The sequence below is a fragment of the Perca flavescens genome, chromosome 16, assembly GCF_004354835.1.
Source record: "Perca flavescens isolate YP-PL-M2 chromosome 16, PFLA_1.0, whole genome shotgun sequence".
NCBI classification, from domain to species: Eukaryota; Metazoa; Chordata; class Actinopteri; order Perciformes; family Percidae; genus Perca; species Perca flavescens.
The window spans coordinates 9,009,931-9,025,434 of record NC_041346.1 but is presented as its reverse complement, the minus strand read 5'-3'; the positions used below and the strand labels follow the sequence as shown (position 1 = coordinate 9,025,434).

General features: G+C 40.9%; 1 protein-coding gene across 2 annotated transcripts in view; it reads left to right on the top strand.

The window, feature by feature from the left end:
* Positions 1 to 2,004: 2,004 nt before the first annotated feature.
* arrdc1b (arrestin domain containing 1b) overlaps positions 2,005 to 15,504 on the top strand; it is a 43,141-nt gene continuing 29,641 nt past the window's right edge. For both annotated transcript variants that reach the window (XR_003694567.1, XM_028601209.1), the window contains exon 1: positions 2,005 to 2,201. Coding sequence is in view for 1 of the 2 variants with exons in the window: in XM_028601209.1 (XP_028457010.1) it covers positions 2,084 to 2,201 (118 nt within the window). In the remaining variant the exon portion in view is untranslated. The remainder of the gene's footprint in view (positions 2,202 to 15,504) is intronic.

The window sequence follows — 15,504 nt, the reverse complement described above, 5'->3', positions numbered from 1 at the left end:
CGGGAGGTTTTTTGCATGAGTGAACAAAATAAAACCAAACAAGGGATTCTTTAGACCAGATCATATGCCACCGCATACCAGATTTCCATGGATACAGGCAGTAACGTGGCAACCGCGGTGTTTGTCTGTCGTCATGGAAACATCTGTCTCAGTCAGAGCATTTACAAAAAAAAAATAGCAGCAGCTTGGTGAGAGGATGCCATGGAGAGAGAGAGAGGACAAATCAAGTCATCTTTTGGTAAATGCAACATATTAAAGCTCGATGATGAAATCTGCATGTAAAGTACAATACGGCAGTGCTATTTTTCCTTTTCTGTGAGCTGTTTATATGCAGCGCAGCCATTATAACGTTCACATCTGCTCCAGCTGCTGCTGCTGATGATGCACATTCAGACAGGAAGTAAAGTCTGAGAAAGGAAGTACTTTCAGAGACAGGAAGTATACGCAGTGTTGGAAGTGTGTTTGAGCTGTGGGAAATACCGTGAGGCATTTTCATGCTAATTCATATTGGGTTTTGAGCGTTTAGCGGGCGAGATGAAAACACCAGGCCTGCAGATTGAAAACAACTCCAATTTTGAGCGTGGGGATGATGGACACTTTTGTCCCACAGTGCAACGATGCAAAATGGACAGTGAGCGACTCACAGCCAACCTATTTCACTATATTTCCCTTTTACTACGAAACACCAGTGATTTCTTGTCTCCTAAAGGCCAAAATAGTGCTCTAACTAACATGAAGTGTGACACAGCCAGTCACGCAAGTGCAACAGGCCTCGGTGTTCCTGTTTTGAACAGGGAAGTTATTGTAATAGTGTAAATTGAGACAGCTGTGTGTATGACTAGTCCCCCACAGGAACATGTTTCCACGTTGCTGAATGTGGACTCAGTGCATGCACTCTCAGAAAATAAAGTGTAGAAAGGGTCGTGAGAAGGCTCCCAGCTGTGTCAAAGGCTAACACACTTTGATTTCAGTTTTGTGCTTATGTGTTGCATATATTTGTAAATCAATCTGTGTTCAATAAAAATGACCCCACGGCAAGTATTCTAGCATAGAAAACCTCCACACATCGTAGAGAGATGTGTTTGAGCAGATTAATCCAGCCATCGGTACCAAAAGCTACTGTGGCCTGCCTGATGAGGGCCGGGAATGCATCTATAATTACACAGTACATTGGTAGGGAATGTAACTAATGTACAAAGTTTCTCAGAAAGTGTGAAGTAACATTCTGGAAAGTACTGTTGCAGTCAGGCACGAAACACACGCAACTTGGTGTATATATATGTTCAACTTTTAGGTAGACAGGATAACCGGATAAAGATCCTTTTGGTGATTAGAAACTTTCTGACCAAACATATCTTAAGTAAATTAAATATTTATCATGCTTGGGGTCTTCCATTTTCTTTATGATACTAGTTCCCCTCAAAAAAAAAAAAAAAGTTGACAAAATTTGATAAAATATATTCTCTTACAAGTCAACACCCCTCTTGAAATACCATTACCAACAATGGCATGGCCTACTCCTTTAATTTTACCGGTGTTCAGAGCTTCGTAACCCTTTTCTCACTATTTTAAACAAAAAAAAGCTCAGTCCGTAGGGAGTTGCGTTGGGAACCAGAGGGTTGCTGGTTCAAATCCCATTAAGTAGGCCTACAGAGTGTGGATTGGTAGCTGGAGAGATGCCAGTTCACCTCCTGGGCACTGCCAGGTGCTCTTGAGCAAGGCACCGTATGTGTAAATTGTAATTTCCACACTGGGGATCAATAAACAGTACCTATCAATTAAAAACATACAAAATCATAAGCATATAGCAAAATGTGTAGGCTACAGAGTATTCAGTTCAATAAAGGCAATTTTCGCTTTATGAGAATTTTACCCAAAAATGATCCCGCGACTGAATTACATAAGAACTGTTCTGTTCACTTCCAGTCCATAAACCACAGGGTAGCCCACATCGGTTATCATCCCTCCCATTACTTTCATTACGGGTTGACGTCACTGGTCTCTAAGGGGGGGGCTCGCGGCAGCAGGTGAGAGCGCAGCGCAGCGCAGAGCGGCCGGAGTAGCCGAGCGGAAAGCAGGCGCCATGGGAAAGCTGCAAGAATTTGATATCACTTTTACCAACAACAAAGTGGTTTACGGTCCGGGAGAGTCCATTAGCGGTACTGTGAAAATACGAACCGCCAACTCGCTGCAGTACAAAGGTAAGCTTCCCCTTGAACAACAACACAACACGGGGGGAGAGAGGGAGCAAATGTTGTCAGCGGGTCTTTCACCGCCTGGTTCAGTGAAAGCGCACGGCGAGGGCTCGACGTAAATAAACTTTTCCTTCGTGATGGGCAGACACGAGGAAGAATGGAGGGCTAAAAGCCAGCTGCGTGCTTCTTTTCTCTGTCGGCTTTATGGCTCGTTTTTGTGACTGTGAACGTGTAAAAAAAAAAAAAAAAAATGTGGTGCGGACATTACCGATGTTGGTGGTGCTATATACGCTGGGAGTGGACGGAGCGTTTCCACCCTTCCACATGACACGAGCAACCGCCGTGGACTGTAGTTGTGCAGTTTGAGATAGTTGTTGATGGTGCTGGACGCGAGTCGGGTAGTTTCAGACCCACACCCTGAACCACATCCTGCTTGTTAGAACAGGTTGCTTGCTTCCATGTTGTGTTTTTTGACCAACCCGTTTGGAGATGAAGCTTTCAAAAAAAAAGCAGAACAACAGGTGTTGGGCACTTTATTGCTTTATTAAAATGCATTTCTTTTCATTAGTGTAGGCCTATTCCTGTTTTACGGTATGAAACTACACTCCAAATATCTTCTAGGTTAAATGCCAACATCTCAGACTAACTATAGAGGGGTAAAGTAGGTTAGCAAGGTGGAGAGCAGCTTTTGGAGTTGCCGTGGAGGTATACACAAAGAATCTATTGTATGTTCGATCTTTGTGGGGATTCTTGTCTGATAATAGCGCTGCTATCAAGTTTAAAAGCTCCTTTTCAAAGGGAGTCAGGAACAGAGGTATGTTAATTGACAAGGGCAGTAAATAAAGAGGGCTCCTGGAAAGTGCAATGTGCAAAGTCAGGTGATTTTTGGCAACAAAAAAATTGTGGGGGGGCAAGGTGGAGGGTGGGGTGTGGCCTTGACCAACTGCCACTTTGCTCGTTTGAAAGCCATGATGTCTCTCTCTCATGGGTGGGCCAAATTCTCTGGGCGGGCAAAGCAGAGAAAGGGGAGGTAACCTTGCTCCTTATGACCTCATAAGGAGAAGATTCCAGATCGGCACATCTGAGCTTTCATTTTCTTAAAGGCAGAGCAGGATACCCAGGGCTCGGTTTACACCTATCACCATTTCTAGCCACTGGGGGACCATAGGCAGGCTGGGGGAAAGCATATTAATGTTAAAAAACCTCATAAAGTGAAATTTTCATGTCATGGGACCTTTAACATTTTCATGTTTCATCAGCAGGATTAGGGATGTAACGGTATGAAAATTTGACCTTGAGGTTATAATGACCAAAACGATCACGGTTTTCGGTATTATGGAGGTATTTTTAAAAGCGTGGTCAATATGTTCAGAAAACACCGATAGGCCTACACAAGCTGAAATAGTTTCAAAAAGTGTAACGGTGTTTATGATATTACAAAAATATAGGCAAAACCTTATCAAAAGTGCAACTTTTAACATCAAAGGAACAAGGGTTCAGCATGGAAACGGCTTATTTATGAGGAACATTTCCAGTAGTGCAGGTTTAAATTATACAAATCCAAACATTCAAGCTAAGACATGAGGAAAAATATGTAAACAAATCAAAGAAACACCACTAAGGATATACTTATTTTCTTCATAATCAAAATTGTAATGTAAAACTGTACACATGAACACTCTAAAGTAAAATTTAATTATCATGGTTTTTGGCATTAAAACGGTAATTGTTATTGTCAAAATTTTTATCACGGTTTATCATTACACTGGTATTTCTTACATCCATAATCAGGATCTTACAAAAAGTGCCAAACTGCAGTGACAGACTCCCATAGTACAGTAGTTATAGGGGGTGTACAACGCTGGCATGACAATGGAACAACTTTCCATTTAATTCATTTTAAATGTGACTGTAAAATAGCAGAGAAGAAATGGCCTATGTATTACATTTACACCTCCTTTCTTTACTGAAAAGATAGCTGATCCCGTTGATTTAAATTTAAAACATAATTTGTCCTAAATTCCATATTTTTAAGAAATATTTTGGACAAATTGTAAGTAATTCATTAGCATCCCCACCAGTACAGGCTATGTCAGGCATATAAGATCAATCTTCCGTCGGTCACAGGCTGATCTGAAGCAGATGGCGTTCCAGCAGAGGTCAGAACTCGTGCTGAGCTCTGTTAAGGTGCCGACACACCAGGCAGATGGCAAAGACGAAGCTGACTGTGACATCGCCTGTGCCTTGGCCAAAATGTGGCGCTTGGACACACCGCAAAGACTGTACAGTTGATGGCCAACGTAGCGTGTACGTTCTGCGCCTGTGTGAATGGAAATAACACTCCATACCAGCAGGCGGCAGTACTCTGCTCGTCATTCAAAAAGCGGAACTGGATACAACAAAACAGTGTTTACCCGAAATTAGCCAGAAGCCTTGCTAGCTTGTCCGTTTCCCTGGCTTCCTTCCGTTCTCTTGGCAAAGAAGTCTCCTTGCGGTGGGGAAGTGGAGAGACTGAGTAACTTTACTAATTCAGTGGCCGGCCGGCTAGTAGCTTGCTCAGTTCTCCTTGTAGCACCGACCACGGTGCAGAGGAAGAGAGGTCTATGGTCTTTATATTAAGTTTAACAGGATAGGACATATTATTTAATAAGCTTTTTTTGTAATGTGTACATGTAGATCTTTTAAACGACATGTTTATGTTGAAATACCAGTAGATATGTATCTCATTGTTCGTTTGCCCTCTTATGGACATATGTGGATATTTCACTAGTTCATTTCGGGCCAGTTTTGACAGCGATTCCTCTCAGCAACAGCTTTCACATGTTAAATCGGTGGAAAACACATGACAAGTTTGGACTAGTAGCGACAGTACGGGCACACCGCAAAAACTGGGGTGATTGGTCGCTCACGGTTGGCCTCGACTTGGACCGACGGCCGCCCGTCTCTGTGGTGTGTCATCACCTTTTACGCTGTAAGGTCACACGGCCTCGGCAGGTCTGTCTACCTGACACCGGCATTATTCCCAAAGTCAACCCTGCGGTGGTGGCTGCTGTGGTGAGTGTGGGCCGTCCTTGGGGCGTACAGACAGCCGGATAGCTTCTCCAAATCAAGTAAACAGCTCATTAAAGGTATTTTAAGATGCTGAAAAAAATATGCGGAGAGATTTGGATGTTGACTGAGGGTTTGCGTCGGCTACAAGCACATGAATAGCCTCTCCATCCAGTTTCCTTTCTCTGTAAGTCTGATTTCACGCCTGCAGTGTGAAAGTGTGAAAAACCACGCTGTGCTTTCAGTGTTCTTGGCAGCTGTCATAATTGATAAAAAGATTGATACTAAATCCATCAATTTGAAAGTAAAGAGGTTCAAATGTGTAAGAAAATAAAGCCAAATCAACATAAAAAAAAGTCAGAAGTGTGTGTTGCTGGCTTTGGCTAGCCCTCTTTTAAAACATTTTCAACACATTTCTTTGTCTGTTCTTACGACTAAATCCGATTTTAATGGTAGAGCTTTGTCTTTCTCGGTCGACAAAACCAAATAGTTTTCTCCAGCAGCTTCGGCCATGTTAAATGCGTAGAGCAGTGTAAGAGAGGTGATGTACAAGGCCGTGTTGTTTTTGCCAGTTTTAGTCCATCAGTCCGCCACTCCCTTCTGGGCAAAGGTACTCCAACTGAGGAGAGCTGGGCTCCATCTCTGGCTTTCAGCCTGTCTGTTAATGTACTGTAAATGCAGAGGCTGCATTATGTGTCCGGTGACATCACCCCTCTCAATCAGACGGCTTGAATCATGCTGAAGCAGGAAAAGGTGCGAGTGTCTGCTTTGTGCGAGCATGAGAATTTCCTGTTTCTGTGTCTCCAGAAGACAATGTAGAGGAATTGCACGATTTCTCATTAAAGTGACTGTGTGAAATGTGTAACTTTTTAATGTTGTTGTTGTCATTTTTCATAGAATGGTCTTAAATGACCTGTAACAGCAAACGAGACCAACATTGAAAAGAAAGCTATTTTTATATATCTGCCCGGGTCTGATTTTTTTCCTGCGAAGTCACAGAATGATTTGCGGCAGGTAGACCGTGCTACAGTAACACATTCTGAAGGGTCACAGATTTCTTTGTAACACCGGAAAAGCCTGTGTTAGTGTTTAGTGTATCCAGCCATTGGAGCCATGTAAAAGGAAGCAGGAGATATCTTAATATAGGCCTAATTGTATTATAAAATGATCTGCTGTAGTTATGGCTGATACTGGAGCATGGACCATCACAGAAAAGAAGGAAATTAAACAAAGAACAACTAAAAGCCAAAAGGGAAATATATAAATATCCATTTAAATAAATGTTTCCCGTCAGAAATGTGCACAGTCTCGGCACCAGTGAAAAGCAGAATCCACCTTCTGATATTTTACCAAAAAGCGGCACTGGTTCTCAGGGCAGGATTGCCTGCATGGTATTAAAGTGGACTGTAATGTTTTTTTTGTGTGTGTGTGTCTGGGCTGATAAGCCACATAGTATCCATTGTATAGATTGTGGCACCATATGATCCTCTTTAAGTGTTTTATTTACATTGCATTGTGGGTCAAGGCGTGTACAGTTACTAAGTCATATGGTGAAATAAATTCAGAGGGATATTAATAGACAAATGCAAGTTCTCTGAGATGCTGAATACTGTAGAGGCCAAATTCGCAGCTTCACTGTATTATTGATGGTGGAGACCATTAGACAGCATTTCTATTGATTAGCTCCCTCACCAAGACGATCGTTAAAGCCGAGTCAGGAATGCATGAATGAAAGTACATGAATGAGCCACTTATACACATTGCTTAATCTTGAACTTGCACTACAACCGGGTTGAAACCTTTTTATTACTAGAAATTATGTTCATGCTACATGATTAACAATTCATGCCAATGAATGAAGTAGTATGTCCTTTATTTAGCAAGGTAGAAAGTGATGATTGCATGGGGAATGGCTGAGCAGTGTGCCTGATTTTCGTCTGCATTCCTTCACAGACTAACAATTATAGTCTTTTTAGCCATAGAGGCTGGGATGGTCATGTCTGTCAGTCCACCTCTCAAGACTGAAATATCTTGCTGATATTCGATTTGGCACAGATATCCATAATTTCCAGATGATGAAGCCTACGGACTTAGGTAATTTTTCCTCAAGCGGCACCATGACATTTGTGGTTTTGAGTGAAATGTCTCCATAACTGTTGGACATCATGAAATTTGGTATGTTCCCCTTCAGGATGAATTGCAATCATTTTGCTAATCCCTTAGCTTTTTGAGATAGCGCCGTTATCAGGTCAAATTGTTAATTTGTCCCATACTTTGGTTTATGACCAAATGTCATGCAAAACCAATTACATGGAATCGGTTTGTTTTTTCAGAACCATCCAATATCAACACACAGTCTCTTTGGTTATAGTTTAATCTCAATTGCTGTGTCTCAACAGTGTTTCCTCTATGTTGATTGGCAAGTGGCGGTCCGCCACGGTTAGATTTCACCCGCCACGGTATCAGAAATATATATACAAAAATCTGTCTATCAGCAGTGATTGTAAAGAGTACGTCGACGGAGAATAGCGCAGACACGCGCTTCACAACGCGAGTGGGCACGCGTGCCACTCGGAGAAAAGGGAGAAAGAAAAAAGAGACTGAATCTCTTGTAAAATTAATTTTGTAGATCTACAGTTCCTCAAAAAAACAGTTCAATCAAAACGAAATGAAAATATGCCTCATTGTGTGTGAATAGATCTGCCCCCACTGCTAAAAAAAATCCTAGAGGAAACACTGGTCTCAATTCAGGGGTTGCTACCTTTTGGAAACCGCAACCTTCGCAGTCTACCTCGGCCGCAATTCTTCTAAGGCCACCAAGGCCGAACAGAGCGGTCTCCGGTCTGGTCTCCGGTCTGGTCTCCGGTCTGGTCTCCGGTCTGGTCTCCGGTCTGGTCTCCGGTCTGGTCTACGGAGCATTTCTTGTTTGCATCAACAGCTGGTCACGCCCTTACCCTTGCGTCACGAAGCGCCGCTGCTGCCACCTAGCAACCTTGACCCCGTAGCTGACAGCCGGGAATCTAACCTACCAACGTTACAGCAACGAAATGGAGCCATACACTTTTATCACTTACCCAAAGCTATGGAGTCCTGTCCTGTTTTAGAACTGAACACCTAAAGATGTGGTATAGAAACTGCATTTACTGATGTTGATTTGGGGGTATTGACAGAAAGAAGCAGGGGATCCCTCTGTGTTAATGGTGAGGTATAGCTCCGAGGTCATGGGCATAGCCATCCTGTCGGTTTGGTTTAGTCTCATCTTGTGTCTTGCTCGGCCTCCCTGCACTTAGCAGCATGTATAGTCACCTGATACTGGAGGTGTTGCCGTTTGGAGTCAGTGTCTCAGCTTGGATGGACATTTTATCTCATGGGACACACCTGAATGTATTGACAGTTTACAATAAAAGAATTGTTTTTGAAAATTGACAGGAAAGTAAGTACGTTTTGGAGCGAAATTTAACCGGAATAAACCCCAGAAAAGTGGACTTTAAAATAGCGGTGCGTGTTGAAGACTGAATAGCTCTTTTGTATCTCAGATGACAGTAGTGGATCTCCGTTTAGCTTTCAGCAAAGCAGAAACACAATCATTCTCTGTAACCCAATCATCACTTGTGGTGATACAAACCACCGGCTTCATGTAAACAAGACTGGACGTCCCCTCAGGTCACAGACAGACAGACAGACAGACAGACAGACAGACAGACAGACAGACAGACTTACTTTATGAATGAATAATCTGCAGTGTCACCTAAAAATTCAAACACTTAATCCTTTGTGTAGCACAAAAGACCGGTATCTTGTCTATAATTCTGTTATGCTGCTGACTCTCTTCATTCTCGTTATTTTCTCACCCTACTAACTGGCATTGCTGCAGAATAGTACTGAAGGAACTGGCAGTGGTGATGTTGGATGACACAGGGGAATTCCACCAAAGAAATGTATTCTTTATCAACTAGTTTGAGCTTGGATATTGGCCGCTAACACCGTGCAAGGAGGAACACGTACGTACAGTACAGGCCAAAAGTTTGGACACACCTTCTCATTCAATGTGTTTCCTTTTTATTTTCATGACTATTTACATCGTAGATTCTCACTGAAAGCATCAAAACTATGAATGAACACATATGGAATTATGTACTTAACAAAAAAGTGTGAAATAACTGAAAACATGTCTTATATTTTAAATTCCTCAGAGTAGCCACCCTTTGCTTTTTTATTAATAAGGGAAAAACTTCCACTAATTAACCCTGACAAGGCACACCTGTGAAGTGAAAACCATTTCAGGTGACTACCTCATGAAGCTCATTGAGAGAACACCAAGGGTTTGCAGAGTTATCAAAAGAAGCAAAGGGTGGCTACTTTGAACAATCTAAAATATAAGACATGTTTTCAGTTATTTCACACTTTTTTGTTAAGTACATAATTCCATATGTGTTCATTCATAGTTTTGATGCATTCAGTGAGAATCTACAATGTAAATAGTCATGAAAATAAAGAAACACATTGAATGAGAAGGTGTGTCCAAACTTTTGGCCTGTAGTGCATGCTCATCTGAAATACTCAACAGGAGCTACAGTAGAGAGAGAGTAGCTAGACAGAAGCAGAAAGAGAATAAGAAATAAATGATTGGAAGAATGTGCTTACAGACTTATGCACATTAGACTTATACAGACACCATGACATCAGTGGCCCCGAGGGCGACTGATAAGAGATCTGACAAGCAGAAGAGCTGCACTGAGGCTAGTGGACCGAAGCATCCTGAGGACAGATGTTTTATTAGGGCTGTCCATTGATTTAAATTATTTGATCGCAAATTAATCACACACTTCTTATCTGTTTTAAATGTACTTTAAAAGGGATATTTATACTTATAAAGTATTTGAGACTCGACGCTTTCCGGTGGTAACTAAATTCACATCGAAAGGATATGCAAATAACTTCAGTCTTGTGGATAGAGCCATCTGGAAGCGCTCTGAAACTGAACTTGTCATTCAAAAGACCCTTTTATTTATTCATTTCTGCTAGGGCTGGCCGATATGGAGAAAGTCAAATGTCACAATATTTTTGACCAGATACCTCAAACGATATTGCGATGACTAAAACCTGTGATTTTTATTAAGTTGGCTGTAAAAATGTAGAACTACAACTCAGTTGTTTGAATGACAGAAATCTGTTCAGATGAGATCTTTGCTCGTTTGAAAACCATGATGTCTCTCTCTCTCATGGGTGGCCCAAATTCTCTGGGTGGGCAAAGCAGACAAAGGGGAGGTAACCTTGCTCCTTATGACCTCCATAAGGAGAAGATTCCAGATTGGCCCATCTGAGCTTTTATTTTCTCAAATGGCTCGGTTTACACCTATCACCATTTCTAGCTACTGGGGGACCATAGGCAGGCTGGGGGAGCTCATATTAATGTTAAAAAACCTCCAAAGTGTAATTTCCATGCCATGGGACCTTTTTAATGAGTGCAACACTTACAATGTGTAATAGCCTACAAAACAGTGTGTTTAGGATCCCCAAAACACGGATTCAAACATTTCAAAAAACGAATGAAAAAGAATTAAGATAGCCTTAGTCTTTATGATTTAGCAGGAGTAAGGAGGAGACAGATTTCTAATAACCCAACTGTCTCTATGGATCATAGTATCTATTAGGTCAAGTAATGTAAGGTAATCAGGTATTTTATCTGCTGAACCATAACATTTGACAAACCAGATTTAACTGACAAAACACATAATGGCTACACTTCATCTTTATCTGTATCATCTTTTAGTCTGATATGTTTAATATGTAAATAGTTATTTCTTTCTAAATGATCTGCTAATGTCATGTAGATCCATTGTTTTTAATAAATTCTTCATAAACCTAAGTAAATTAAAGTGAATATGATAAATAATATAACACAAATCTATTGTTTTTTTAAAATGTGTCCATGGCTTGTATTTTACTACTACTACTATTGCTGCTACTGTAGTAATACTATTGTTTTGATTCGTTTGGTTTGATAGGCTGCCATGACCTTTGAGCACACGCCATTTTGCTTTGTAATTAATACTGCTTAATTTTTTAATTTTTTTATTTTTCAGAGTACTCGTTTTCTGTCTTCTTTTTGTATTGTCCTTTTGAGACGTGCTTGTTAGAGAAGGCTCATAATGTATGCGTTCATAATCTTGACCTGAAGAAGAAGAAGAAGAAGAATGGGTTAGCGTCTCCCTTTGGTATCACTTGTCCTGAAATTAGGAGTGTGACACATGATTACTCGGTGAGGAAAACAGTGACTCAGGGTGACTCCATTCTCTCTGCTGCCCTTCAGCGTGGGCGGGTGGCATCGATCCACATGTAGAGCACTTCATCAGTCCGTGTGCTGGGCCCACGGAAGTGGTGCTGTCAGCTGGAAACCTTGGCACCAGCTGCTCCCTCTCCCCTTGGACTTAGTCCTGTTAATAATACCTATCCTTTGACCTCCATAACCAACATCCTGCCTAACCCCACGGCTGGTTATTTAGGTCTATCATAAGAGGATTCTGTCTCATCCCCCTGATCACTCCCCCTCTTCCTCTCTTTAAAAAGCTGTCCCACTTCCTATGCCTTTTTTTAAAAATGAGTTTACAGAGAGAATGTCATTCTTCTGTGGAAGTGGAACAAAATGTTGATTAGCGCTAACAAAGAAACTAAATATAGAAGTGCTCTATCGCAGATGGGAGATAAGAAGTCGGTTTATGGTTGTACTGGTATGTTGTGAAATGTAAGGTGATGTGGTCACGCAGGCTAACCTTGTAAATGAATCATCTCAATCCATTGTTAATTGAATGCACTGATCAGTATTTTTATGTTAACAATGAATCAAATGACTGTATGTAAATGTGAAGGCTTTCGCTCGCTTTTCCCTTATAGTTTTTGGTTTTTAGATTCAGTTTCGGCGCTCTCATTTACATCAGCGTTAGACAGCTGTTTTACCAAACAATCTCTGTACACAGCACCAAACAGCAGATGGTCAAAGTTGGCTAGTTGTGGATTATTCTGAACCAAGCATAAACTTTTCATTGAACCATTGTACAAAGTATATTTTGTGCAAAGGTGTTCTAATCTTAAAAACGGCAGAGAAGCAGTATGTGATATTTGGTGTGTGTGTGTGTGTGTGTGTGTGTGTGTGTGTGTGTGTGTGTGTGTGTGTGTGTGTGTGTGTGTGTGTGTGTGTGTGTGTGTGTGTGTGTGTGTGTGTGTGTGTGTGTGTGTGTGTGTGTGTGTGTGTGTGTGTGTGTTTTCAATCATTGTTCCATCTTCCCCCACATGCTGCTAATCCTTTATCAACCTCTCGCTCCTCACCCATCTCACCTACATTTTTCAGACAAAGCTTGTCATGCATCGTATTTAAGAACACACATGGTGCATGTTGGTGATCGTAAACTCGTCTGTGTGGTAATTTGATTACATTTCACTGGAATTGTACCTTGCACGATTTCATGCAACGCATAAAATCGATTGATTAAAATGTATTGACTGGTTCCCAGAATAGAGGAATGAGCATCCAGTGAAGTGAAAGAACATCACTTGCCCCTTCATAACCTCCACTTGTCTACTGTTGCATTAATTAAAGAAGTGAATACCAAGTCTTAATACCAGTAAGAGAAGTTCTTCCTCTTTGTCAGTTTTTTAACACTGGCTCATTGGAGACAGCAGGGTTTCAGGTCTGTTGTCCTTACACAGTGTTCTATAGTAAAAGCCCTGGGCCATCGGCGGCTGTTATTGTTGAAGCTATAAACGAAAGGTCCCTCACGACTCTAACAAATGGAAATGTGTATATCCATTACACACTCCATGTCCTCCTCCAAAACAACTGCAAGTTTAGCTCATGATACTGGTTTGTGTGTTCCAAAATAAAAGGACACTTGTTGCGCAAATAGCCCAAGTCTTTGGACAGTACTAATGAGCCAGATACGTGCTGCAAAAAACAAAAACACTAGAGCAGTTTGAACGCACCTTTATCATAAAATCAGCTGGTGTTTAACTGACGGGTACATTGAGAGGGAGTGAGCACAGGTCTGAAGGTTACTGTTGTGCGTCAGCTCATACTAAATGACTAATCCCACAATCAAAGTTGATAACTGTAGTTTGCGCCAGAGTAAAAATCTCTCTACTGTAAGTATGTATGATACAAATGAACACAGTAAAGATCAGTTTTAGCAATAAATATAACTGAAGTAGTGATCCATACAAAGTCACGATTTAACACTTTCAAAATAAATGAATATTGATGCAAAGAGAGTTGTCGAACTCTGACTAAACTTTAGTCTATGATTCATAACAGTCAGATCTTAACTGTCAGGATCATATCCAGTTTTGTTTTGTTTGTTTTCCCTCAGTTTTCATCCTGATTTCAACATCTTGATCTTAATCTATAGATTGACTCAAAACAGGTTCTAAAACGAGCTGCTTTGTATCTGATACCAGTACACAGAGATCAGGTCAACTAAATACATTGCCACAAAGGGAGAGGCCAATGTAGCTCTCTGCTGACATCGATACCATCAAAAGTGATGCTAAGATGGCGGAGAAGCAGTATTTTAACATCCTAATTCCCAAGCAAGCCTCAAATAATTACCAAGACAATGAAATAGAAATGAAAAGGTGAATTCCCATTTTGCTGCATGTGGTATAATGGAAACCAGTTGATTTATAATCTGGCTGCTAAGTGTGTGAGTATCTTGTTGTCCTTCAAGATTGAATACAGCGGTGTGTATCTCCTCCGGTCATAATGTCTGGATTTGAGGTTAATGCAGTAAAATGTGGAAATTTCGTGGCCTGATGGGTTGAGCGAGTGTGCAGAGTGCAGATCACTCGTCTGCTAGTTGTTTTATGATGTAACTTCTGCATGGGTAAGCCTCTTACACATGCATGCAAACATTCGCAGGGATTTGTGCGTAGTGTACATGCAGATGTGTATGTACCCTGAACTCAAACATATACACAAACATCGTTAACTGATCCGACTCAAGTGTGCAAAGCTCGTCAGCAACCATAGAACAGCTGAACATTATCTTATATGTTGGGGCTGGTCCGTGATTGAATGTTGACAGATTACTTTCCAAGTAATTAATATTACAGCAAGAAAGTGAACAGTAGGGACGATAACTAGTTTGACATGGCCAACACCATACGAGGGCTGGGACGACATGCTTTTGTCCCGATTTGATTCTTTAACGATACACGGTGGCCGATTCGATTTGTATTGCGATATTCCTTTATTGCGGTTCTAGAAGTATTGCGATTCAGTAGTATTGAGTATTGCGATTTTCTTTTCATTCTTTAACGAAAACAAAAGTTGAATAATACACTTCTAGAGACAATATATCTAGACCTTTCTAAAAAGAAATAGTTTTAAAAAACAAATCACATGCCAGTCAGTCTGACATTTATTTCACTGGTAAAGAAGTACATAACTTGTATTTTCTGCATTTTCTGCTTTCAGTCTGTTCAGCTGGAAATGGATATGATGCACCAAATCCAGGATTCGGCTTCAGATTTGGCCAAATATTGGGCTTTTTGACGGCTGAACCTTAGAATAGCACCCTACGCTTGCACTGTGCGCGCTACACTGGTCGACGTGATGACGCCGCCGTTGATTACGGGAAGGTGTTTACATAGGTGGACCGCTCAATGCAGTAGGCTGTGAGAAAGTGAAAATGGAACTTGTGAGTAGAAAAAGTGTCGTTTTATTATACATTTTTAATTCTTGCCGAGAAGCCCCTCACTAAAATACTTTCCTGACCGAGAGGAACTATTGTGATAAAGTTTGTAGTATTAAGAATAGTTGACTGGTCAAACCAAAGCCCCTTAACTATAACTTTTATATTACTGCCTTTATACCAACTGTAATCAAGCACTGGTTGCTAGTGGTGGGAAAATGTATTTAATGTTATTGGACAGTTATGTAGCCCATTTCCCAGATAATCACAAACATACACTTTTTTTTATTTTTATTTTTTTTAAGTACCAAAGCAGAAGAATAAACAAAATGGCCTTAATCTGATAAGTACAAAGGATTTTAAATATTTCATTCCATGGTCTGATTTAAAAAAAAATGTAACTTTGGACCTATTTAGAGATGTTTGGGATTGTTAGTGTGTGTGCTTTGATGAACCATATGTTCCTATGTACTGGTCTTCTCTCTCCCCTGCCATACTCAGCAGTTTACCTGATTAATTAAAGGTTATTCTGTAAATTCCGCCTCAAATGTCTCGTCTTTAAAGCAACACTAAAG